Source organism: Poecilia reticulata, chromosome 4 (assembly GCF_904066995.2).
Source record: "Poecilia reticulata chromosome 4, P_reticulata-male-v2, whole genome shotgun sequence".
Taxonomy (NCBI): Eukaryota; Metazoa; Chordata; class Actinopteri; order Cyprinodontiformes; family Poeciliidae; genus Poecilia; species Poecilia reticulata.
This window is the reverse complement of record NC_088833.1, coordinates 13279353-13305534: the sequence shown is the minus strand read 5'-3', so window position 1 is coordinate 13305534 and position 26182 is coordinate 13279353. Positions and strand designations below refer to the sequence as shown.

Sequence of the window (26182 nt, the reverse complement as noted above, 5' to 3'; positions counted from 1 at the left end):
TTATTACTTTTTTGGGATAAAACATAAGCGTGTTCAAACGGTGTTTACGACATTTACCTCAATTTTCCGGCTTCATCTGGTTGCTAAGTAGTTTTAGCGTCCTTTCTGTGTACAGTTGCTAGCTAATCGTTAGCTGACTGAAATTTAGGGAAAAAAAGGGGCGAACAAAGCCCTGTCGAAAATGTGTTTAATACAATTTAGTTACGAATTGATGCATAGAATAAGGATTTCTAATCTGATTAATTCCAATAAGCGATGGGCGAATGAGGTAAGAATAACGATAATATCCTCAAGTAACGTTATTGATTAGCTAGCTTGGACAATATGTTAAAGTTGACGAAGATGTTTAGCTTCATCAGAGGGAAAACAGTGAGATGAGATGTTGCGAGAATTGTCTGGCGTATTTGCAGCTTTGATTAAAATCGAGAACTATGTAATGACCATAAGGACACAAAACCCAAATACTTAACTTAAGTAATCGGTTTATGATTGATTGTACCAAACATTTCTTATTTGGTGTACAGTAACGATTTAGTGTTTGTATGTGCGCTGTTTTGTTTTGACTTGCTATAAATCGTAATGAATTGTCCTGTCTTTGCAGCCTACAACAATGCTACTTTGATTTCCATACACGATTTATGAAAGCAGAAATCTTTGGGGTTTGAACATTTCTGGTACTCGCATGAGTTCTAGGGAGCGAGCCAAGATGGGGGACATCTTGGCAACTGAAGCTGACCTTCTTGGGATGATCAAAGAGGTACCACATTTTTGCAGCACACACTTTATTGGCATTAATGAAGTATTTTTGAATTTGAATTGATGTGAAACCTAATTTAGAATTGTACAAACTATTGGCAATTCATAAAATTTGCAGACACATTTTGTATGTTGTATGTCCCGCACGTGAGTTTATTTGAACTTTATTTTTATTTTTGTTTTTCTTTGGTAGTACCTTAACTTTGACGAATTTGAAGAGACCATTCAAACGTTTGACAAGGAGTGCAAAACCAAAGGGAAGCTTGTGTCGAAGCCTCGTGGAAGCGCTCTCAGAGACTCAAAGACCCGTGTCATCCAGGTACATGATCCAGTAATGAAACGGTTGAGGAAGTTTTTGTTCCATTGTGGTAATTTATCATATGTGGTGGTGCAGACTGTCATCAAATAGGAAGATTAGTAAGAAGTAGGGCACAGATTCAAGTGGACTTTGTGGATTGGTGCTAGCAGAAACTGGTGTTTTATGCAAAAATACACACGCACATTTTGAACGTTTTAAATGCCCGTACTTTGTAGCACATTTGTTTTGATCTGATTATTCTATTTTTTAATAACTGTGCAGAATTATTTTTTTTAATGTTGTTAATTTGCCCTTATTGTACAGTCTCTCTCTCTAATTGTCCTGTTTTTATATTTGCATTGCCTTAGCTTGAACATGCATGCTTCTATTTTTATTTAACTTGTTGCTGGTACACTGGATTTTCCCCACTGTGAGACAACATTTCCAAATATTCCAATATATGTCTATTCTATTTTAATGGTGCGATATGCAATTAAATATGCACAAAGCCAAGTTTCCCCATCTAAGTTCTTACTTATTCAAATGTCCTTGTGTTTAAATCTGACTTTTTCAGGAAGATCTTCTGAGCTCCTTTGATGATGGCGACCACAAAGTGTTCTTTGATCTCTGGGCAGAAAACATTCCCTCAGCAGTAAAAGGCTCAAGTGATGAAGCACAGAACCTTGAGTTCTACCTTCATATCCACTTCACTGTCTACCCACTGAGGACACACCCAAGTAGACAAGTATGTAGATTTATAGTTTTATTTATTTTTTGAGCAAGAAGTAATGACGTAATTATACATAATGTGCAGTTATCGAAAGTGTTCACTAGGTGGTGCCACATTCTCTTTTTAAGCCAAGCACATTGGTCATGCACTGTTTTCCTAACTTCCAGCACATCTTTCACTCTTTTAGCCAGTATGACTCTAATTAGCTAAAGTCTAATTAAATCGTATATTGCTATTTAGAAAATTATGAGCTATAGTTAGAGCTGCTTACATCGTTTTAATTCCTTCATTCAGTGTTTGTTACCATTACTGTCGAGAGTCATTTAGCTAATAGGAACAGTTTTTTAAATAATATAATCTGCTTCTGTGACATTCAGCTATTAGTTTCAAATAAATAGTGTAACTGACCAACTGTCATCTCTCTGCAGGACCGAGCTGAATTTGAGGAGAGGATTTTCCTTTTCAAGCAGTACCTTGAAACTCGTGGATCAGCTCTGAGCCAGACTACTGAGTTTTTGTCTTATTACGCTTTGCCTTTTGTTCCCAATCCAACCATTCACCCTTCCTTTAAAGATCTCTTTCAGGTGCTCAAACTGTTATAAAAGGCATTTCTTTTCATGTTTTTTTTTTTCTTTTTCTCATAACCACCTTCAAACATTCTTTATAATCATTCTAATATGTCTTAATTTTTTAACTAGGATTCCTGGATGCCACAGTTGAAGGACAAGTTGGAGAAGTTCCTGTCAGTGACTCTAAAATCGTCTAAGATTCCAAGGCTGTTGACTTTATATGTATCCTTTTTCTGTGCCTCATCTATTGGCTCTGAGAAAATTGTCAGCGTGCTGCTGAGGCAGGTTTCTTCCTGTATTTGAACATTTGGCTATGGATTCATAGTGAGAATCCTCTGACTGCACGTGAACCTTTGGTTAGGTGTGCTTAGGTTAGTGTTGTTTTCATCAGTGATCTCAAAGCCCTGCATTCAGAGTAAAGGGTTTTAATAGTCTTAATAAAAAGGCATCTTTGCTTACAAAATGTGTCAGAGTGCAAACAGTTCTGCAAATGACTCCTGTCAATGTATTCATAAAGATGATTATTACAAAGTGTAGTTTGTTAGTTAAATATTGACACATTTCATGGCAAAAATATAACTGTAGCCAAGATACTTATTTGTGGCTTGTAGTTGGTATTTTATGTCCTCAGACATAAACAAATATGTTTATTTTATTTTCTACATTATTTGAGACTTGAGGTACTATGTAGGTTAATACATAGTACCTTGACCCAGTTAATTAATGATTAACTGGGTCAAGGAAGAGAACTAATAATTGTGACATTTAATAAACCTGGATTATGCTTAAGCTCTTCCGAAATAAATTGATAAATATATGTTATGAGGCTCTTTTATAGTAAAATTTAAAAGAACAGCTATTACTTAAGATTTTCTTAAAAATACTATAAATTTTAATTAGCAAAAAATCCACATTTATTTTGAAGAAATCTTTTTTTGGAGGACATTTGCCTAAGAAGAAATAGTAATAAACAATGGGCGTTCCCAACTATAGACCTCGTTTGCACCATGGTTCATGTTTTATGCTTGAATTTGTAATTACTTTGCCATATTTTATTTAGGTCTCATATCATCAAAATAGCAAATAGTTCTGACAAAAAAAATCCCAGAAAATTAAAAATACATTTTACTAATGTAAAGCTTTTCCAATACCAAACATGCTTTACAAGAAAAATCTTTAAATGCAGGTAGTATATTTAAAATGTTGTGTTATAGAAACGCTGGATTAGACCAGTTTGGCGACAAAAGGGCATTTGTTATGCGTCACTGATTTATAGGTAATGTAAGCTAATATTGACTCTATCTTTCATCTCATCCCATAGCAAGATATACAAACTATTACTGTACAAACATCTATGACTTTTTCTTACTCAAACAGAATGTATTATGAGCTTTTTTGACTCTTTTTTTTTATCTTATGCAAGACGTATATACTTTTAAACTGATTGTATGCATTTACTTCCAGATTAGCCACTCAAATATGAAAATGAAGAAATAAATGCTGTTTAGCTTCTTTACTAGAATCCATGTATATTCTTTAATAAACATTATGCAGAAGGAGGGTGGAAGAACTACGAAAGGTGAATATTTGTGTCAAATACATTAAGATTCCAATATTATTTGATATATCTTTCTGTTTGTGAAAAGATGTCCACTGTTGACTGTATATAACTGGTTGGGAGATAATACAGTTTTGTATAGATTTTCAGATTGTCTAAATTTTCATGATTGATGACGCTTAACACAAGGAAAGTGTTTCTTTCATGAAAATACCTACCTACTAGATTATAGAAGGTCTAAAGCTGTGTTTCAAAATTTACGACAAATAAATCCCATTTACGGTTTTGTTTTGTGTTTAAGTAATATTAACCACATAGGCATCTGTTGGATTAGTGGAATTAGTATTTTATCCTCCCAGTCTGTGATTCAAAAAGCAACAAAGGTGGATAAACCCTCTGTGGCTTGTACTAATATTTGTTGTAGACGCTAAATTTTGCAACCATTTTAAATGGTTGTAATGAAAGATTTGAGTAGGTAAATACTGACTTAAGTACAATGTTTAATTGTGAAGTATTTAGTGCAAACAGTTGTTTGATTTAAAAAGTATCAATCGGGTGTTTTTTATATTCCAATTTATAATACTAGATTTCAGAGGCAATGGCACATTTTTTTTATTTGCCCCTGGAGCAGAGGTTCTGCAACCTCAGCCTGACTGTGTTTGTGTGACCACACAGAAGCCATGCAGCAGTTGCAGCTTCAGCTGGCTGAGTCGGAGCGACGCATCTCCAGCTACGTACGGAAGTGTAACAAGGTCAAAACTGACTACCATAACCTTATTGGGATCACTGCTGAGCTGGTCGACTCTTTGGAGGCCACTGTCAGTGGAAAAATGGTAGGCTGGGCTGATTGCATGTTTAAAAATGTACTGAACAAAAACATAAACGACCCATGTCAAATATTGTTGCCATGTGGAGTTAACAACTGTCAATGAGCATTTGCTGACATTTTACTGCACAAAAGTAATATTTCTCTTGATTTGTGTATAATTTTTAATCCAACTTGCTATCAGTGAGTGCTACTCGGTGAGTTGTCTTTTTTTACTCAGTGCATGGGTAGGGCATGTCCACTGGGTGATCAGACAAAATGAGCAACAACTGGACAATCCTTGGACTGGGACAATCAAAGGCTTCCCCAAAATGTCAAATTTAGTCACAAGTCATAATGCCTCAGCTGTCGCAAGTTATGCGGGAGCGTGCCATTGGCATGTTGGATGCCGGGATGTCCACCAGAGCATTAGCTGCACGGCTCAAGGTCCATTATCGGACCATAGGCCGTTTAAGAGTTTCTTTCTAACAGACTGGCACTACTGCAAATCAACCTCATCTTCGTGAGCCACGTATGACCACTCCAGCACAAGATCGCCACGTCCGGCTCGTCCGTCTGCGGGATCGGTTAAGACCAGCAACACACACAGCTGATGAGACTATTGGTCTGCACAACAGACACATCACACCTCAGACTGTCCATAACCGCCTACAAGAAGCCAATTTGGTCAAAATTAAATTCCTCAACCTGACCCGTATCATGTTCAAAGGACTGTCAATCCGCGACAAATGTCCATACCACGATGTTATCACTGCCGATATGAAGATCAGTAATAAACTATTGAAAATATATTTTGAATTTCTCTATATATTGCGTAACCCAAATGTTCATATAACTCTTATATTTGACATGGGGTGTTTATATTTGTATTCAGTGTACATGCTGCATATACAAAAGACTACACATGATGCTTTGGGTTTATTTTTTTGCAATTGCAAAGTAAAGAGCAGTACGGAAACAAGTCATTTGTGTTTAATAGTATTATTTTGAATCCTAATTTTTTAACAAAAACACATATTCCAGTGAGCAGATATTAACGTAAAAAGGACCTTGTGTATTTTTTTTTGCAGATTTCCCCTGAGTATCTGCAGAGTGTGTGCGTTCGCCTATTCAGCAGCCAGATGAGGCAAAGTGCTGTTCAGAGCACGGACTTCACAAGGCCTGGCACTGTAAGAACCACACACAACCACAGCTATTACTCATATCCCTTTTTCTATTCCACCGCTTTCATCAAAGATTGGAACAAGGCTTTATGAAGCGCGTCGTAAAAGCCACATGGGCGAGGGCAGTCAGTAGTCACGTCAGACAGGGCTGGTCGGACTGACGCGGTGTTTGAAAAGCACATAAGGATTACTAACTAATATGGTGGGTGTCTCTGTTTGCACACTCCACCGTCAGCGATAAGTCGGGATGTATCCGGCAAGTCAGAACCGAGATCCTAGTTTGGCTTTGTTCATACAGAAAAACTTGGAAAATTGCATATTGAAAATACACAAGTGAGAGTAAAAAGGGAGGAACTGTCTTTGCCTTTCATTGTGACTCACCGCAAGAGGCTTAGGCTTAATCTAGACTAGGGTTGGTGCCAATTTACAATGTGTAGTTACTCAGATTATAAAAACTTTGCTGTCCAGTGGATTGTGTGTGTGTGTGTGTGGTGCCACAAAAAACTAATGACAGTTTAGAGATCAGCGCATTACCGTCTAGTAAACAACAAGAGACGCAGGACTGATGTCATCTATGTGACCATTAAAACCATTTTACTATGCAATGGTAAAATTGCATAGTAATCAGAGATGCTGATTTTTTACATTGGTTCAGATGCTTTTTGCTATTTTGTTTTTGCAATCCCAATGCTCCAAAACGTTGAGTTGCAAAGGAGAAAGAGCGATTGGAGTTCAGCGGTTAGCTATCCTTGCCAATACACAGGGCATAATACTCTTCTACGTCCACATACTAGCATTAACATGATTCCAAATTTATGCTACATTGTTTTAAAGAAAACCTGGTTACATGTGGACAAGGTCTTAACCTGCTTTCCCCACTTTAAGCCTTTACAGAAGAGTTTCTATCCTCATAGTGGTGCTTGCAGTCAGTGGTCTTTGACGTATTGTTGTATTCCTCCTGTGAAATCTTGTGTTTGTATGGTTTGATCTGAACGAGCCATTTTTTTACTGTGTGTGTTTTCTTTGTGTGTGATGCTTTTGTCCACAAAGGGATATTACTCTATGAGTCCCTATGATGATGGCTATGTAAGTTTCATGTTTACATCTTTTTCTTCCATCGTCCCTTCTGTCCCTACCGTCCCTACCGTCCATCTTGCTTGTTCCACTCTGTATCGTCTCCCCTCACATCATAAAATGTAACTGCTCTCTGTCAACATGAATTAATTTCTTTCCCTGACCCTATGCTCAATTTTCCATATTGTTTTCTTCTTTCTGTTAGATTGCCCTAGTTTAAAAAGATGTGTCTCTGTATGTCTGCTTAAGGATCCTTTTGTTAGACCGGTTATGAGGCCAGAGTGTCTTTCAGACTCTACCTCAATATTGTGTCCCATTTGTTCACCTCTTGCTTGTGTCTCTTTTAAAAGCAGTTTCAGTTTTTATCCTGTTAGGTTCTTTGGTAATGTTTTTTTTTTTAAACATGTTAAATAAAAACTTTAATGAGAGTAGTAACATTCATCATTTTCCAGGTCAAGTCACAGAGAAGATGGACACAGTTAAAGACTGAATAGCCAGAATGATAATTCATGTGGTTTTTAAACGGTCGTTGAATTGGATGATTTGAAGTGATTGTACACAACGGTGAACTCTTCAGGCAACATGGACAAGGATTATCATTTTTAGTTGTCTCTTTTTCTTTCACATGGTTTTCAATTTTTCTTTTTTTTTTTTGTTACATCAATTTTAATCACGTAAATTTGAAATAAAAATAGTTGTTATTCATCTGTGAATTTTTTAGTTTGCGGAGACTTTTATTTACCTCCGGGATTAGCATTTTCAGTATCTCCTGAATATTCCTTTTATGTGTCGCTAAATCTCGTTTCTTTTGGAGGCTATTGAAAAAAAGCAGAAAAAAAAGTTATTACAGTGTTCTAATTTCCCTCAGGTTAAAAATACATTTCACGCTGTTTCCACAGACACGTTCAGATTGTTTCCTTGTCTTGGGCCATATTATGTTGCTTTTTGTCAAAAGTTTATTCATTATACTTTATTATATATTTGAACTGAGATGCAACAGCTGTGAGGACACTACCCCACCTGTTTGGTGATGGTTCTTTGCCTGAATGTTGCATACTGCATGGACAATATTACCCACAAACCCCTGCACTGTGCATATCAGTGTCCAGCATGTTCCGATAAGGCATGATGAATGCATGTATTATATTATACTAACAACTTAGCTGTAGGAAACTACATGAAATGAAGATTACAGGAATAATTTGAACACTTGCACGTTTTATGTTCTGCTTTGTGTAAACTAAACTAAAATCATGGTTATTAGACTGAAACAATAAATGTCCTAAAATATACTCAACATCTTGGTTTTTTTTTTCCATGTACTTCCTGTTTTAGGCCTCGTCCATGCTACGTGCATCTATTGCACTACAGTAAGTGTTTAATTATACATTTTTTTGTGCAGTTTATTTGATTGGATCCTAAAATGTCAAAATAAATCATTGACACACAGGAGGCCTAAGGAGGTGCCAATGCTGCCTTCTCTGGACTATGACAAACTGAAGAACGACTTGGTTGTCGGCTCAGACAGACTGAAGTGTCTCCTGCTGCAGGCTCTGCGCTGGGTAGGAAGGGTTTTAGGAGATTCTTATATCGCTACGTTGCAGATTAATTTTCATTTCCTTTTTTCATGTCGTTTGAGTCCATGTCGTTTCTGTTCGCTGTGTCTGTCAAATGATTGCATGCTATTACATTTCTTTTTGTCAGCAGGAACGGAACTATTTCAGCCTTCAGCTTAGTCTAACCTTTTTAATTAATCGCTGATGATCCGCACACATTGAAACTGTCCCCTTGGTAGAAGTAGCAACAGCTCTTCTTCTAAAAGGGATGTTTATTATCATCTTATTACACATTGCAATTTTTGAGCATAACAAAGAGTACCATGAGAGCTTAAGTAGTAACTGAATTAAACATAGCATGATATTTATCTTATTTACATGATGGATGAAGACTTTTTAATCGTTGAATTCTGTTTGTGTAGAGAATAACTCGCTCACTCCCTGGCGAACAGAGGGACACGGTGCTTCAAGCCTACATCAGTAACGACCTGCTGGGACGCTACAGCACCAACACGGTGGGCCAGCAGTTTCTGTGGAAATGCTTGAATTGGATAGAAATCCTAAAGCAAATGTTTACGATTATAACAAGTCTTATTTGCTTGAATTAATGTCATGCTATCTGAAGTTCAGAGCGTTTAATACCTGAATAGGGCTTTTATGGCGAATGTTTGACATGCTAACACTAATACAGGAATATACCATCTGCCCTGTAATTTCACTCTGTATGTAGAGAGGACTAAACCTCTTTAAAAAGCCTACCCTGTGCAATTCTAAAGTCCAGTTTAGCGTCATGAATCACTTGATGCTCTGTGCTGATTTAAGTTTTGCTGCCTTTTTTTTTTTTTGGCCTCTGCTCCCGTCTTCTGCGTCGCATCTGAGATGATACTTTTGATGGACGATCAAAAAGTTTTTAATGCTTATATTAATTTCCACTATAACTGTACTAATGCTGGTAATTATTCAACTCAATTACTATTTTATTTTTAAATAGCATGAAACTCAATGTGTAAAGAATGTGACTTACAGACAACCTGATCTATTTTGGGAGCTTGTCACTATTTTCTTTTTAATTATTCTTGATTTAAGATCATTGTGTTGCCCACCCCTGGATGAAAATGGAATTTGTTTATATTACATTTAAATTAGTAGTAAAAATGCAAACTGAAAACACAAATGCAATACTGCCGGAGGGTGATCAAGTAACAATGCATGCATGCAAACTTTTACCGTCCACTTGAACCTTGAGATGAATGCAAATGTTTTAAGACTCTTGCAGATTATTTAGATGATGTTGACTTAAGAGGAAAAGTCAACAGCAACTTCGGAGTGGTTGCTCGTAAGTTTTTTTTTTTTTTCCACATGCAAAGAAATGACTCTGGTTTTTCCTTTGTCTTAGAAAACTGTGCTTCATTTGATGAAGTCAGCAAACGAGGTGGTCCGTCAATACACTGCCCGTCTCATCAATGCATTTGCTTCCCTTGCAGAGGGTACGTTCCTAATAGCCTTTGGTTTTGCCTCTTCATTTCTTGGTAATATGAGTCATAGCCTCGTTAAGCTTTCTTGTGGAAATGTAGATTGATTGAAGACCTCAGGACTGAAACCACTAATGATACTTTGCGGCAGAATGCAAATAATAAGGAAAAGCAGTTTATAAAGAGGCTGGAGTAAAGTTTTCTGTCTCTGTTACAGGGAAACTTTTAAGGATTAGCATATGATCCAGCCAAATCAACCAAGTCATACTAATGCCAAGTATGGAATTAGTATGACTTGTGGCTCTGATCAGGTTTGGTTAAAAAATACACTGTTTTTGTGGAGTTTGTGTTGTTTTCATAGGAGTAAAGACTTACTAGCTTAAGTTTAACAAGTATTTTGTTTTCCAAATTATTGCTGATAGTTGTAATTTAGTTAAACTGAATGTAATTTCATAATTTTGGAGAAACTTGAAAATGTTCAAGATTGCATAAGATAACTAAACTTTTTTTTATAGCCTGCTCTATTCATGATTACAGGCCGGATTTACCTCTCCCAAATTCCAGTTCTTCTGAAGCTTCTGACAAAAACACTAAGGAGGGAGGAGAAGGACTCTATGACTCGGGAAAATGTTCTGGTTGCCCTTCAGAAGCTCAGTCTTAGGTAAAAAATGTGCAGTTTTTTTCTAATGGTTACAACATAATGAAGGTTGTTTCACAATAAACAGATTTAAATTTCCATCATACAGCTCAATCTAGATTCATGATCTACATCACCTGAAATGATGCACAAGACAATGAGCATCACGATCCTCCTGGAGGCTTTTTAAATGCTTTCTGTGCTTCAGATATAAGCACCATGCTCAATATGTTATTCATCTCAGATTCTGCTGAGATGCATTCAGTCAATGCATTTCTCAGATTAGCTCCACACTGGAGGATCATTCAGTGTCTCCACTCATAAAGCTACATTGCCTCAGTTTTATTAAATAAAGGAGAGAAATTGAACAGCTATAAAGCCAGTCGGTGACAGATGGATGACAACATGAATGCTTTCAGAGTATAAATTAATCTGCTAAACTGGCTGATGTAAACACTCAGGTTTTATATCTCTACTGCATAAAGTTAAAATCATGATTGACTCATGAAGAGATGGAAACGTATTTCAGTTTAAATCGGTCAGGTCTTTGGTATTAGCTTGGTTATTGTTACTCTGAGGTAAATTTGAATCAAATCATGAATGCAGATAAGACTCATAACACTCTTACTCTAAATAATGAAGAGGGTATTTACATTAGAATCCAGAAACTCTTTTTTTTTTTTTTTTTTTTACATGAATGTCCTGTTTATTAGAATTTAGGCTTTGCTGATGAGAATGAATAATTGCGGTGCCCTTGTTAGGAGAAGCCAGCAGACAGCCATGATCGAAGATGATCTTATTGGCTGGCTTGTGGACGAGCTGCAGGACTCGGACTGCCTCAGTGACTACACCCTGGAGTATTCTGCAGCTCTGCTTATGAACTTGTGTCTGCGAACCAAAGGTAAGAGAATGAAGAACATAATGTGGATAAAGATACTTATTGCAATTCAGATGTTACAAAACTAAACCTAGGTTCATTAAGAGAACACTAGAGTAAATATCTGGAGCGTCTAAACATTACGTTGCTTCAGCACTTCTGCATTATGTACTGTTAGCTTGCTGTTTGTAGTTGTACTGTAGGAATCAACCCCTGGTTTTAGTCTTGCTGGTACAGTTTAGATGTTAATATTAAAATAACCTCAAACAGTAACTTAAATACACAAACAGTAAAAGTGACTTGATGTTAAAGGCGTGTGACCCGTATACGGAGGCCTTTGCCCTCGACATGGCTGTCACAGGTTCGAATCATGTTCCACTGACCTTTGCCACATGTTTTCCCCCCTCTCCCACAACCTGCCTTCCTGCTTGACCACTGTCAAATGGAGGTCACTTTAGCCAAAAAAAATAAAAGAAATAGCAAACAGAGTTGACCACCTTTAAAGTATCGGAGGAATATACTTACCAAAAGGTTTAGTATCTCTGCATCCTACATTTAGAAATACCAAAGTAATTAATCTTGATGGAACTGGATGGAATGGAGTCATTGTTTGACACAGACAAAAAAAACTGCTGTGATGTAGCGTTCAACAGAATCTGAGTGTCTGTTTTGAATAACTGTCCATTTGTAGGAAAAAGGAAGTGCGCGGAGAGCGCCAAGCATGTGCTCAAAGTTCTGACTGACCTCCTCGGACATGAGAACCATGAGGTAATTTACACATCTGTCACCACATGAACAATAATAAACTCACGGACCACTTTTATAAATAACACACACAAGTTATTTTCTGCTGCGATATAAATGAATAAAGTAATCCTTGCCACTGTAGATTAGCTATCAGGCCTAAATAACCTAAGTCTAATGAAGTCATGATGTTAATGTTTCCTGCTTCCCTCTCATTGCATATTTTACTCCACACAAAATGCTTAACCCATATTTAAATTAGATCCCAAATCAAATTTTCTGAATATCTCTAAGACAGAGTTTGTGTTTGTTTGTGTCGGTGTGCCTTCCTCAGATTCGGCCATATGTGAATGGAGCTCTGTACAGTATCCTGTGTATTCCCTCCGTGCGACAGGAAGCCAAAGAGATGGTGAGATAGCAGAAATACCATCGTCTGTTTGGAGAAAAGACTTTGCACGGCCATTTTCCTTCCTAATGTCAGCACATAGACCTTGTGTTTTTGAAAGTATGGAGATGAAAATAGATTTACAATGTAAATTATGGTGCCCTGACTCATTTTTGATAAAGTACACTTATTATACAGCTAAGAAAGGCTGCAAATGTAACAACATCACCACTTATTAGTTTGTACTCACTCTCTTTGAGTGCTCGCATAACCTTTAGGGTTACCTGTGTGTTCACCTTTGAATCTGTCTCTATGCTTTATGTTTAGAGTGTAGAGGAGATTCTTCGTTGTTACAACAGAGAGGAAAACCCGGACCTCAACAGACAGATTGAGTTCATCATTAAGCAGCTCAACTCAGGTTAGTTAACTCAAATAAATGTTTACTTTAGATCCGATGGGCAATTCTACACAAAGTCAACCATTTATGATCAGTGTGGATGGGGCTTTTCCTTCTGTGAAAACCATCTCTCAAGACATAGTTTGCAAAATGTAATTGTTTTTTTTTCTTGTTTGTTTATTTGTTACTCTTCAGTGTTTTAGCAGTCGAGGATTTCTTTAAGTCCTTGTGTTATTTTTAACCCAGGTGATGAAGAGGGACCAGAGTCAGATGATGAGGAAGAAGAGGATGACAATGATGTAAGGCATTTAGATGTATTCATATTTTTACACTTATGTAGCAAAATGAAATTCTTATTGAGAGTGAAGAAGTTTGTTTTCCCACCAAGACCTGGTTAAGAAGGCAGAATACCAAAAAAAACCACTACATTACATGCCTCTCTTCTGATTGTACATAAATCTGAAACCTTATGAAAGAAAGAGCAAACACAAACACAAGCCTTATCTCATAAATACATATTTATATATCAGTAACATTTGGTTCTATATTAAGGTGGCAGGAGATGTGTGAAAGAATGAGTGTTTTGATAAAGTTGTTCTTCGAAATGGCAGTAAACAGATCTTGTTGCTGTGGATACATTTTTACAGGAGGATTTAATGGAAATAGAACTTGATAAAGAGGAAATTCTTCAACCCCAGCAAAGGGAGCTGTCTGGGGAGACCCTGCTCACCACTGAGTATCTTGGGGTAGGAAAATAGTGCTCCATAATTTTAAGTTAATTATGCTATTTTCTTTCTTTTTTTTAACTAGTCTTTGCCTTTACCTAATGAACAGCGTTTACTGTTGGACTGTTGGACTGCTGGTGTTCAAGGTGCATCACCTGCTTTAACTTAAAGTTGAAAATATTTTTGGTTGCAGTGAGACACAGATTTTTACATCAGTGTCTCAAAGTACATGTGCAATGATGCTAAAGTTGGGTTTCCACTTCAAAAAGTGGCAGCTATAACTTTTTGGGGGGCAGATTGCATCAACTTCAGTTATTAAACACCTCTATAATTCATGTTTCTTGGAAATGTGAAATGAATCTTGTTTCAGACTGTAGCAGTTGCAAATACATCAGAAGACTGGAGAACATCAACTTCTAACCCTGATCTGAACTCCAGTTGATTCAGTATACAAATTTAAGTAAATGTCTTCATGTGGTAACTTTACATAGTAACGCTCCTGCAAGCATTACCGTGGGCCAGGCATCACCGTGTGTCAGCAGCAGACATTATGACATGAATGTTAACATACAGTCACGGTGGCACTTAGGGTTCTGAGTAACTAAAGGTTCAGTGCAGAACAATGTCTTCGTCCTCTAATTAATAAAGATATATAACTGTGGTAAAATGTTTAGCATGTGGCTCTTATGTCGTAGATCATGACAAACATGATGAAAGTAAAGAGGAAGTCAACACCTTTGGCATGCCCAAACGTTGATGAGCCCTTACAACGGCCAGTCACCCCGAGTTCTCATCGAAATGCAGGGTAAGTTCAGTTCATTTATCATAAAGCATATTTTTATGGTGTCAGATCTTTTTTTGATTCAAAGTCTTTGTTTAAAAGACACCAGTATGTTTTATGTGATTTCAGATTTTATTAAAGTTACCTGACTTCTGGGGTCTTTCTCTTCTGAGGGTCGATTAGTTCACACCAGCACAGTCATTTTGTTATGAAATGAGTGAGCCATTTTTGTCATTCTTTTGTTATGCTACACTGGTAATGAAGCTTCTACTGGCTAAGAAACTGGTATAGTGGGTCAAATTAAATATGTTTTCTAAAGCCTGAATTGCATTGTCATGGAAAAACATTAGTAGCCTGGCATTCAAACCAGGCAGTACTGACAAAAGACACCAGCATCGTGAAACATGGTAAAAAGGGTGTTGCTCTATTTATTCCACCATTATACATTGAATACATTTAGAGATCATTTTGCAATTTAAAAATAAAAGAAATAACCAACGTTGAGGTTAAAATAAGTTTTACACTTTGTCAGTATACATGTTGACATATTTTTACACTATCTGGAATATGTAATGTTGTATGTGATTGTATTATTTTTAGTGAAAATCGTCCCAGCAGTCAGTGTGGTGAGGGCAGAAACAGGGAATATCCCCTAAACAGACAGAGGAGTGAGGAAGGGAGTCTGATCCCCTCCCCATATAACTCTCGACCTCCGACACGTTCTGGCAGCCCACCCAGCACTGCCGACTCCCTTCATCACAGCATAGGTTTGTAATATTTTTTTTTCTTTTTCCATATTTGATTCACTAATTATTCCATAACTATAAAAGTATTCCAACTCCAGGGAATAGCAAAATAATCCATCCTCGCGTGTACATTTTGTGGCATGTGTTCATCGCATGTTTTTAGTTTTATCTTTCTGTATTTTGAGGAAAGATCTAATTTCCCTTCTATCGTATCAGATTTATTTGAAGTGATGCCCGATGTCTTTGGGGAAAATGAGGCACTTCCAGACAAGGAAGTTGCAGCAAATTCCTCGAAACTACTTCTTCAGGGATACGTTTATCGGCAACACAAGCGCCAAAGGCTTTATGAACTTCTTTTTCTTTCAGGAAGATAGAATAACTGCCAAGCATCAGATTTGTCTCTGTTTGGGAAAATTCAGTGCTAGACTGTCTTTTTTGTTTGTTTGTTTGTTTGTTTGTTTATACCAGTGGTCTCAAACTCCAGTCCTCGAGGGCTGATCGCCTGCAAGTTTTAGATGTCTCTCTGCTACAGCACACCTGGCTCCAATATGACTCATTAGCAGAGCACTGTACGCTAGTGAGGCAGTTTTAAAGTGTCACTTGGCAAGGGACACATCTGAAAGTTGCAGCCTTCAAGGACTGCAGTTTGAGACCACTGGTTTAAACCAAAACTTTGTCTCAAAATGAAAAAGACAGATGCTTGTTCAAATTCCAGTAATGGCTTTATTGATCTCTTACTTTGTCTTGTGTCACAACGTTCAGACTCAGAATTCGGTCGGTTCTACCAGGACTCAGAGTTAGACCGGACATATGAAGATCAAACCAGAAAAGGACAGTCCCAGGAGGGACACAATGGGCACTCCGTCAGGTAAATGATACCCAAAGTTTATTCACCTGCAGGCTTAGGCCTCTTCCTTTGGTCCATTATGACTAACATTGCATCACTTCTGTTTTATATCATTGCTAGCCTACAGTAAGTCTGTCAATAAGCTCACTAGAAGTTACAAACAACTACAGCACTCTGCACATTCATTGACATTCCTGATAAAAATGTGTAAGAAAACAAAAAAGTCTGTATGAGAAGAATGCGGGTGATTTTTGGAGAGGCGGAGGACTGGTGTTGCTCATACGAATGCAGTACTAGTAACCAAAATACCAACCACTGTGTGCACACTAAGCCAGGCTTCCACAGGTATTTTTTTTTAGCCAGTTCAAAAGATTTAATATCAAGAGCATTAAAATGTTGAGATGACAAATGTATCACACACATGTACCACTGCTACTGAATTTACTCAGTTCATTGCCAAAAACAAAATATTACTTATTCTGAGGCTAATCTATCCAAGTGAGTGACAGACGAAGATTCACTCACTTTGCCAAACACGGAGTGGCTCCAACTGCCTCCTACCAAACCGACTTTCTGATTAATTCAACTAATAATTATTTGATCTCTTTGGATTTTAGCTTTCATTCCTAGATGGTGAGGTGATTTTTTTTTTATGTGGAAAAAAAAAAAAGACAAAAAATGAGACTGTGATGTCCTAGCAAAAGTATCATATCTTGTCCTGATGCAGTAGGACCTCGTGAATTGTGAGCCCTTCATCTGCATAAACACACTGCACAAAATGAGTTCATATCGGTAGAGACACACATATTACGGTCACGACGAGATGCGACGCTTCACAAACAGTGATTCCCTTCCACACATTTAGACCCACAAAACGGCAAACAATAGAATAAAACCTCCAACATCAGAATCTTTCACACTAGATACATTTTTATTGCTTTTCACGGTGAGATTCCATTTCTGAAATAAAAGATAACTGTGCCCTTAAGGCTTCTTTCAGATCTTTACCAGAAGTGCAAATAAAATTGAAGGTTTCTGAGTCGATGGATTTCATCCCTGCGTTTTCCATTTGGAACTGATGTAAAGCAAACCTAGCAGAGCAGACGTCTACAGGGCTCCCTGTATGCCGTGACATGTGTTTCTAAAGGTGTGCGTCTGCAGACGGGCTTGGCAGCAGGGCCAGACACCGATGGGTGAGTCAGCACTGCCAAGCCGGTGTGTGAGACTGCGACATGCGTTTAAACAAGCTGCAGCCACAAAGGGACCCATTCAGTCCAGCCTCCCATGCTTCTTCCCTCCTCTAAATCCCAGAGGAACTTGACTCCCAAATACCGCCAAGAGTAATGAGTCCCAGGAAGCCCCTGTTCTCCCATCCCCCAGGAACGTAAAACACCTCCACAATACAGCCTGGCTAAGGTTAAACAGAACAGCCTAATTTCATTAGTCTGGATGACAAGTCGTTAATGCTGAGATGAAACAGGCATTCATGTTGGGGAGAATGGAGCCTTAGCAACACAGCAATTTGGCAAGTGCCAGATAAGCAGGTGCCTTTTTTTTTTTTTTTTATGTTGTTTTCGCATCAATAAGCACATTTGGCTCTTTCATGTTAAAATAGTCCTTTAGATGCATTGACGTGCATTAGGTGACACTTTGTGAAAACACTGTTTCCATTTCTTCCTCCAGCGGTCGACTTTATTGGCCACTTTTAAGGTCAGAAGGCTAGAAAATCAATGCTACATCTGCCCCTATTCCACGTCGCTGCTGTGCAGATGGCAAGTATCGCACCTCCACCTATGTTCAGAGATACGATCATGTCACACAATAGGCAGCTGTGGCAGATCATATCAGGGTGGCTGGCGACAGCGTGATTATCGAGGGCAGAAACGAGCATGAAATCCATCTATTCGACATGGTATAGGATTTCTGCACAGGATGTTAGCCATTTGTCTGCAGCCCGATAAAGTGGGAGAGCGCTGTGTAACTGGATGCAGAGGAGTTGTTTGTTCATTCTGATAACATTTCATTTCATTCCCACTCAATGCTCATTCAATGGGTATCAGGAAGGATTCTTTACACCTGTTCGATTTCGCACAGGATTTTCACCTGCCTAAAGATGATTTGTGGCGCATCTTCGAGATAAAACCAGATTTGACACTAGAAGTGGATGAGTGGTGCCTCGGCATCAGGAAATGTGGCAGTTTTTTTTTTTTTTACTCATATATGTTGCTACACAACTTGGCAGCAAAATAAATATCCATGAAACTAAAAAACACCCATTACAGTGCATTGTAGATTTTTTTTTTTAATCCTCCTGCAATGTATTTTCTTTTTAAGAATAAGTGTTTTCAACGTCCATCTCAAAACACGATTAAAAATTGGGTTTCTGACATGCCAAACTCATCTATAATGAAGATGTACTGTATGTTTGTTTTTATTTACACCTGTTCCTTTATGTTTGTTTTATTGTGACATAAATACCTGGGGGAAAAAAAACTTTTAAACTGAGTCTACTGAAGTCCAGTTCAAGCAATAATCAGTCATGTTACTTGGATGAAAGCAGCAGATGCAGCTAAACATACCAGAACTAAATCCTGTTTTTCATTGGAAAAATATTCTACAGCATCCTGTATCCTGAGTATCATTACACTAAATATAGATTCTCAAGTCTCACCAGGCATCAGTGGAGTATCACCAGAAACTGAGGCTATTGACTGAAATTGATATTTTTAAATATTAAGGTAAAGAACTTGTCCAAAGTTGATATGTTATACAGTCCTGATTTCTTTTCTTTGTGTCCCCCCATATGAGCTTAAATTTGACTCTGGCTTAATCTTATGATGCATGAAATCCTCATCGAGGATGAAAGTTCATCTCTGAACCAAAAGAAAATAGTTGTTCTGGATATTCTTTTGAGGTTGTATGCCTGAAAACAAAGTATATCAAGTTTTGTTCTTGAGTTATTTAGTAAATAATTTTTGTCCAAAGTTTGGACAAAAATTCAACATTGAAAATATTTAAGATATTTGGATTTGTTTATTGCATTGGTACACAGACATTTTGAATTGATTGTTTTGCAGTACTGCGAAAAGTATTTACATCTAATTAATTCCTTAAAAATATGACATTTGTTTTCCACTTAAATGTTTTTACTCGTGAAGCTAAATGTAAACATCAGTAGGTTTGCACCGATTGCAGTTTTGGTCTTGATCACTGGTCTTTAATAGCCTCACCTATTTCATCCTATCAGCAATGTTCTATTTCTACTAAACCCATTGCTACTCGATTCTGTAGATCTATTAGTAATAATGGGTTTGCTTGGCCAGTGAAACAGTAAAATTCACAGATTTATGATTTACCAAAAAGGAAAAAAATACTTTTTTCATATCAGATCAGGTTGGTTTAAACAGCTTTTCTCATTTATTCACGTTGTTTTTGCCTAATCTTTTTTATTTCTTTCCTAGATTGTCTGAAACGTTTAAGTGTGTCAAAAAAGCAAAACATTTGAAAAGAGGATGGAGTTTTTAAGAGCTTTGTGAAAACCATAATCACACATCTGCTCAGTCAGATCATTTACAGGACAATTGTGTTGATAAAGGATCTGTCTGTCTTGCATTATATCTCACATTCTGTATACGAAACGAAGGAAGAATGCATTGGTGACCAAAGCAACTCAAACTACATTGCACTTGTCATGTGACCTCCATGTCAGCATTATCCAGCTAATAACTTAGCCCCTCTTTTAAATTATTTTGAAAATAATAGATTCAAAAACTTTAATGGTAAGTTATTATGTGCTCGTCCTGAGTACATTTAAAATGGCCAAAGTGGTTCATGCCCAAAGTCATTTATTTGTCAGAAATCTTTTACTTGTGGATCTGGTTCCATAATCACTGACCGTATTGGTTGTTTTTTTTTTTTTCATTTCTGGACAATTTTTTAATGACCACAAAACTCTGAAAGTCTTTTTGTTCTCTGACCATCAGTGACAGCTACATCCTTGGGTTTGTGAGCTCCTCCAAGATTCCCCGGACACCTGATCCCCCCATTAGCCAGAACAGTGATCACCGGAGTCGTGAAGTTGCTCTGGCACCCCGGTTCTCCCAGTCGGAGCCACAGCAGGGCAGCCGGCCTGCCAGCTCCACAGGAGGAGGAGGGAGTGGAGGTAAGCGTAAGATGTGGGGGACAATCAACACCGGACACAGTGTTAATTAGCCATGTGTTTTCATGCCTACCCCAGTTAATGACTTGTTCTAATCTGCCAGCAAGTTTGGGAGAAATCAAGCCATGATTGGAGGTTCAGTGCCTTTAAAAAAAAAAATCAAGCCAGTAATAGATTATATTTAACAGACATAGGCAAGCTTCCTATTCTCGAATATGAGTCTCTTGCTCATTTTGTAGCAAGTATTTTGAACTTTGTCTTTGGAAAATATGTTGGCGTACTCAAACTCTTTTCATACAACTCTAGAAATGATTGCTGTGGCAAACTAAGTTCAGCCAATATTAACAAGCAGTTCATTTCTTTGACAAATCTTGTCCTTATAAAACCAAAACAAAAATACAGTGGTCAAGATTGTTCAAATATACAGATTAGAGTTCTCTGTTTAATGCACAGTAGTTTTGAAAATGTTTTGACATTACAAAGTTTTATTTAAAACTCTTGCCCAAAAGATTTTTGCATACAAACATGATGCATAGTGGACCTGCGAAATGCCCGTTCAGCTCTGACATTCGGTGAGAATCAAACAGTAAATGGCCAGCTCTGCCTGGTAACTGCGCTGTAAAAGCATGGCTTCAGTTGTGGTCTTATGTTCTTTTACACCCCAGTGTTTGAACTTCCTGGCACAGTCTCATTCTGACAGTCTTTCCTCTCTTAGCCCCCTACTTCCCGCCTCACACCGCACACTTTCGTTTCTTTCACTGCTCTTCACAAGTGACTTTTACCGTAACCACCTGCTCCGGCTCTCATCTGAATACTATTCATCCAACGCAACAAAAGTAGTAATTACTGTAAAATTGCCGAGTCATGCCCCAGTTTCCCTGTTTTCTCGGTTTTCTTTGTCATGCATGTCTTCGGTTACAGTTTTTACTCTGTAACAAAATCCTGGATTTCATTGTTTGACAGCTTATATGGAGTCTTTTGTTAAACATGTTCAGTGTTTGGCTGTGTCAAGACTAAACAGTCAGGTTACAGAAAATAGCAGTTTAGCAGGACAAGTTTTCTCATAATAATCAGACTTAAGCAAATCATAACTAGTGTAAAGTTTTGTTGTGAATGATAACAATAACTTTAGCATTATTATTGTTATTATAATATTAATAAAAATGTAAAAGACTAGACTTCTAATAATCGTCATTGTATGTATGACATGGTCCTAATGATCATCTATAGGGGGATTTCTTTCTTTAGTTTAATTTAGACCAAAATATTATGTCTGTTATTCATTTTAATCTATTTATCAGTTGTTGTTTTTTAATTGATGGTTTCTATAGGGCTAATAATTTTTTAGTTGCTCCAGACGTTTTTTTAAGTTTTATCAGAACAATACAGTGACTGTCTATCGTTGTCTTTTTTGTTTTTTTCTTACATAAGCAAATAGGAAAGTCAAACTGGGTTAAGTTTATATTAAACGAGCAAAGTCAATACTCTGCCCAGCCCAATCAGCTTTATTAGCTTTTCATGTCGTATCTCACATAAAGAACTTGAGTCACAGCAGAGAGGATCTGGTGCTCTTAAGCCGTGGCGATAGCATCTTTCCCTGCTTCCATGCATCTTAACTGCATTTCATAAACGATTACCTCGGGCTCTTCCGCCGGCTGAAGCTTGTAATAGCACCTAATGGTCACTCAAAGCCACCACATCCTCCTGTGTGAGTGTGTTGCACTTTTGAGGTCTGGCAAGTGTCTGACATCTTATTGCCTCAAGAGGAAATTGCTTACTGTAATCATTGCAGACACACAGGGCATTGGCAAAAAAAAAAAAAAACCCTAAAGTTTTGTCCAGTTTTGCTGCGAAACCTCTGGAGCTCTCATGTTCAGCAAACCTGTTCATATTAATTCACTTAAATGTCCCCTCTTTGTTTTGCTCAACTCACTGCAGGGATGGAACACCAAACCAAACATGGTGGCAAGGTTTTCTGCTAACCCACCTTTTGTATGCACATTAGCTATGACTGACTGATTCACTCGCTGATTGCCCAAAGGAGAAATAGAGGAAGTGTTTGAGTTACCGAGCGGGCCCGACACTCAGGCAGCGCAAACAAGAGATCATTATTCAAGTTAATACAGGTTGGCAACGCCGGCTGAAAATGGTGACAGGTTTCCCTCCAGTTGCTATGCAAACAGATAAGGCAGAGGAAGTACATGAGTATTTGTAAGAACTGTTCATTCCTGTATTCAGAGAAAACTACCATGTTCCCTCTCTTGCTCAGACGTGTTCTATTTATTCCCATAACGAGGCATATAGAATTCATATTGGCACGACATTAAAGAACTGCTCTTTGGTGTGTGTTTTTACTAGCTACTCTTGAAAAGTAAAAAAATATATTTATTGGATTTTATCTTTCTCAACTTGGTGAATGATTAAATAAATTCCCTGTTTATTGGTGGTGCTTTGTATGGTGCTTTGTCTAGTCCAGAGTAACCCAAAGCACTTCACACTATTCACACACACACACATTCACACTCTGATCAGGTCTGGTCTATCACACCAGCCAAGGCCTATGTCAAGCTGAATATTGCTCTTAAAGTTCAGGTCTTCTGCCAGCGTCTCTGTGCATCTTCAGTAAAAACTCTTAAATGATGTTGTTGCATTTTCATAATCTGAAACTGAAAAAAAAAACATGTGCTGCAGGTCTTCAGTGGTGAATTTTTGGAGATTTTTATTTTGTAACTCTGTTAAATACTCCTTACTGTACATATTGGCAAGATAAACTTTGACCCCCTCCTTGTTTGCCACAGTTCCAACTGTTTTAAACGTCTTAGCTATTGCATTTTCACATTTTTTGCTGTGTTCTTCAATGAGTTGAGTAACTTCATTAATAATCTAGAACTTCCTGATGGGAAATACCATTTCCATTTATACTTCAGTATAGTTTTTTTTTCCTCCAATGCAAACCTTTGAAAATGTCATATTTAAACATACATGTGAGATTCTCCAAAAAACTGATTGGATAGATATTGCACCAACCATCCATGCATCCTCACCTCCTCTTGCTCCTTCTCCAGCCAGGCACTCAAAGAGGAGGTGAGGAGGGAGCTGTCACCATGGGGGGGAAGCGCTATCTGTCCAGGAACGTCGGGCTTCCTGTAACATCATCCCCCCCAGGTTCAGGCCAACAGAGACGGGTAGGGATCGACGGCAGCAATGAGAGGAGGCAGAGGAGTGTGTGAAACAATGTGTAGGATTGTGGCTCTAAATCTGCCCCCCCCCACACACACACACACACACACTCCCCCGCCTTCAGCACACACGGCTCTGGCAACATGATATGATGGCAGACAATAACCACAACCACCAGCGAAGCAACTCAGTGAATCAAGAAGTTTCTGAATTTCTTTGTGTGTGTTTGTTATTTTGCCGTGGAATAACTCAAGCAGTGCACATGTTTTGCATTTCAGTTCAGACCAGTAGCATTAATATTCGGAACCACTGCAAATAAATGATTGTAGGTCCATTTTACAGTCTGGGTTATCATTTCCACTTGGGTTTTTTTGTTTTTGGAGATGAAGAGTCATTTCATTCAAACTTAAATAAGTAAAAAATAATAAATACTGTTATTAATAAAAACTGAATAAATACTCCATATTGCTTTTTTTGGGGGGGGAGGGGTATGGTTACTTTGTCAATCAGTGTTTATTAATTTCATGATTTATTTACAATTGTATTTCCTTGTTTATTTCATAATTGTGTTTTATTTTGCAACACCTGTATTTTGTAAAGCTACCTTGCGTATTTTGTGGATTTTTTGTTTGTTTGTTTGGAGTGCAGTGAGCAGGGAGTACTGAGAGGCTGCAAATAAGCCTGTGAAATACATAAAGCAACTTATTTTGACATGGTACGTCATGGTGTGTGTTTACATACCATGTCAACACTTATTTTGACATTGTATGTCAAAATAAGTGTTTCAAAATAAAACCCCTTTTAGAAGTCTGTAAAACTGATTGACAAAATATCCTCCTCATTATTTATTTATTTTAAATGTATTATGGTTTTATTTCATCGGGATGTTTATTTGTTTGATGGAGTATTTTTTTTTATATTTCTCAATAACAGTATTAATTTATTTAATATTGAATGAAGGACTCCTTTTTTCTGAGCTTAATGCATGAATCAGACTTGGTCTGTGTCAGGATTTAGAGTAAGACAAAATGCAGTATGTCAGCAATACTCTGATTTTTTTTTAATAAGGTTTAAATTATTCGAAATATCTATCATAAATGTATATATATATAACACTTAAAATCATAAGAAAAAAAACCTCACCTTGTACAAAAGCAGTGACTTCCTCTCACCTGACTCTGAGAGATGCACTTATTGTAGTTTGACTTTTCTCTGATTGCCTGAGTGTTTTAATTGTGTTTAGAACTTTCAATATGATGTTTTTTGGAAAAATTACTTGAATGTTTGTGATTTTCTTAAATTCAGCATACTTTACAATGTTTTCCTGCACTATTTCATGTATGGTAATGTGTATATTTATGTTCAGTGCTATGTTTCTGATGTAATGTGGTTTAAATAAATTTAGTACCTGACCTGCTTCTTTGTCTTTGCAGTCTGACTTGCTGGCTACAGTTGCTGTTAAGTTCAGAAAGTTTAGTTATTGAAGGTTTTTTGGTCTCCAAGTCAATGTTATTTATACTTTATCTTTTGTTGATAAATAATCAAACGATACAAAAAGAAAAGACTAATGATATCGATGGTTAAAATAAACATTTTGAAAGTCTCAGAGATTCCAGAATCTCCTGCATATAAAAACTGCATTTTAATATTACCCAGAAGTTGCATAGTTCTTTCGTTTTTCATTATGAAATGACAACTTTTCATAGACTTGTGTAACTTTGCCCGCCTCTGAAGACATGACAAAGTCCAATATGTGGTTTTATTGAGCAATATGTGTTTTTGATTTTATTGTTGTGGTCACATGACCTTTATTGTTCGCACTCTATTTCATTGTGAAAGCAGCTTTGTGTAGTGTACAATGTCCAAGATATTTTTTTTTCCTTTGGGACAATAAAGTATCTATCTTTCTATTTTTCTATTTTAAACACTAACCTTATTCGTTATTTTTAGTTCTGTAAGATACATTAGTCATTACTGCCAGATACCTCACCTGCTTCCTGCTGCACTTCTTACCTTTGCGATGTGAAATGTGTTTTCTCATTGGAAGAAAACCAACAGAAGTCTCCTCATATCCTGCAGGCTGAGAGACATTTGACCTGATTCCCATCCTACTCATTGCATATCATGGTGTGACAAACATGTCGCTCATACAGCCTTGTTTGTTAAAGTTACCATTGTTTGTTTAATCACTGCTGTACTCATATTTCAGCTAGACCAACCAAGTATGCTGAACGTTGTCTTTTTGTTCCTAGATCCAGGTTAAAACATAGAGGACAGCAAACTTTTGTAAAAGCTGCTCTAAAATTCTGGAATTGAATACCATTGCATATTTGGATAATTAAAAACTCTGTTTAAAACCCATTTAATTTCACCTACTTGCAAACCTGTTGATGTTTTTCTGCCTGAAATGGCATTCTTTTGTGCTTATAGCTGAATATCACTTTTGTCAGCTCTTGTGTTCATATATAAATTGACTTACAAATATGTAGGTTCTGTTTTTTATAACAGGCATCTGCCTTATTTAAATCGCATGCACTCATGTCTTGCCCATTTTAAAGACTCATTCAGGGACTGTATCCCTCAACCCCCAAGTTGTACTATCATGATCCTATCTGACTTCACCAATAAAACTCTTACTCTGAATATTCTACATCAATTCTTAGTATAACTCAATTAATAAACTTCACATTTTTGATGGGTTT

The 26182-nt window shown here is 37.3% G+C and overlaps 1 protein-coding gene across 2 annotated transcripts; it reads left to right on the top strand.

Annotated features, from left to right (window-relative positions):
* Window positions 1-78: 78 nt before the first annotated feature.
* Window positions 79-24897, top strand: armc9 (armadillo repeat containing 9). Of its 2 annotated transcripts, XM_008406811.3 has the most exons (26): window positions 79-268; window positions 602-757; window positions 950-1075; window positions 1629-1799; window positions 2213-2368; window positions 2483-2575; window positions 3908-3932; window positions 4587-4744; window positions 5808-5906; window positions 6951-6986; window positions 8310-8344; window positions 8425-8536; window positions 8953-9045; window positions 9927-10017; window positions 10540-10663; window positions 11401-11540; window positions 12208-12284; window positions 12595-12669; window positions 12973-13063; window positions 13289-13341; window positions 13690-13788; window positions 14463-14572; window positions 15149-15315; window positions 16057-16162; window positions 20125-20303; window positions 23366-24897. In XM_008406811.3, the coding sequence occupies exons 2-26, from the start codon at window positions 683-685 to the stop codon at window positions 23386-23388; spliced, it is 2514 nt and encodes an 837-aa protein (XP_008405033.1). In that variant the 5' UTR covers window positions 79-268; window positions 602-682; the 3' UTR covers window positions 23389-24897. The 2 variants fall into 2 exon arrangements, with proteins under 2 accessions (XP_008405033.1, XP_008405034.1); XM_008406812.3 differs by lacking the exon at window positions 6951-6986.
* Window positions 24898-26182: the final 1285 nt, after the last annotated feature.

Bases quoted from the DNA above. Each gene is read 5' to 3' on its own strand.
- armc9 (XM_008406811.3), top strand. From the start codon at position 683: ATGAGTTCTAGGGAGCGAGCCAAGATGGGGGACATCTTGGCAACTGAA. The intron at 10,664-11,400 runs GTAAAAAATGTG...TGCCCTTGTTAG, and splicing joins CTTCAGAAGCTCAGTCTTAG to GAGAAGCCAGCAGACAGCCA. The intron at 13,064-13,288 runs GTTAGTTAACTC...TTTTTAACCCAG, and splicing joins CATTAAGCAGCTCAACTCAG to GTGATGAAGAGGGACCAGAG.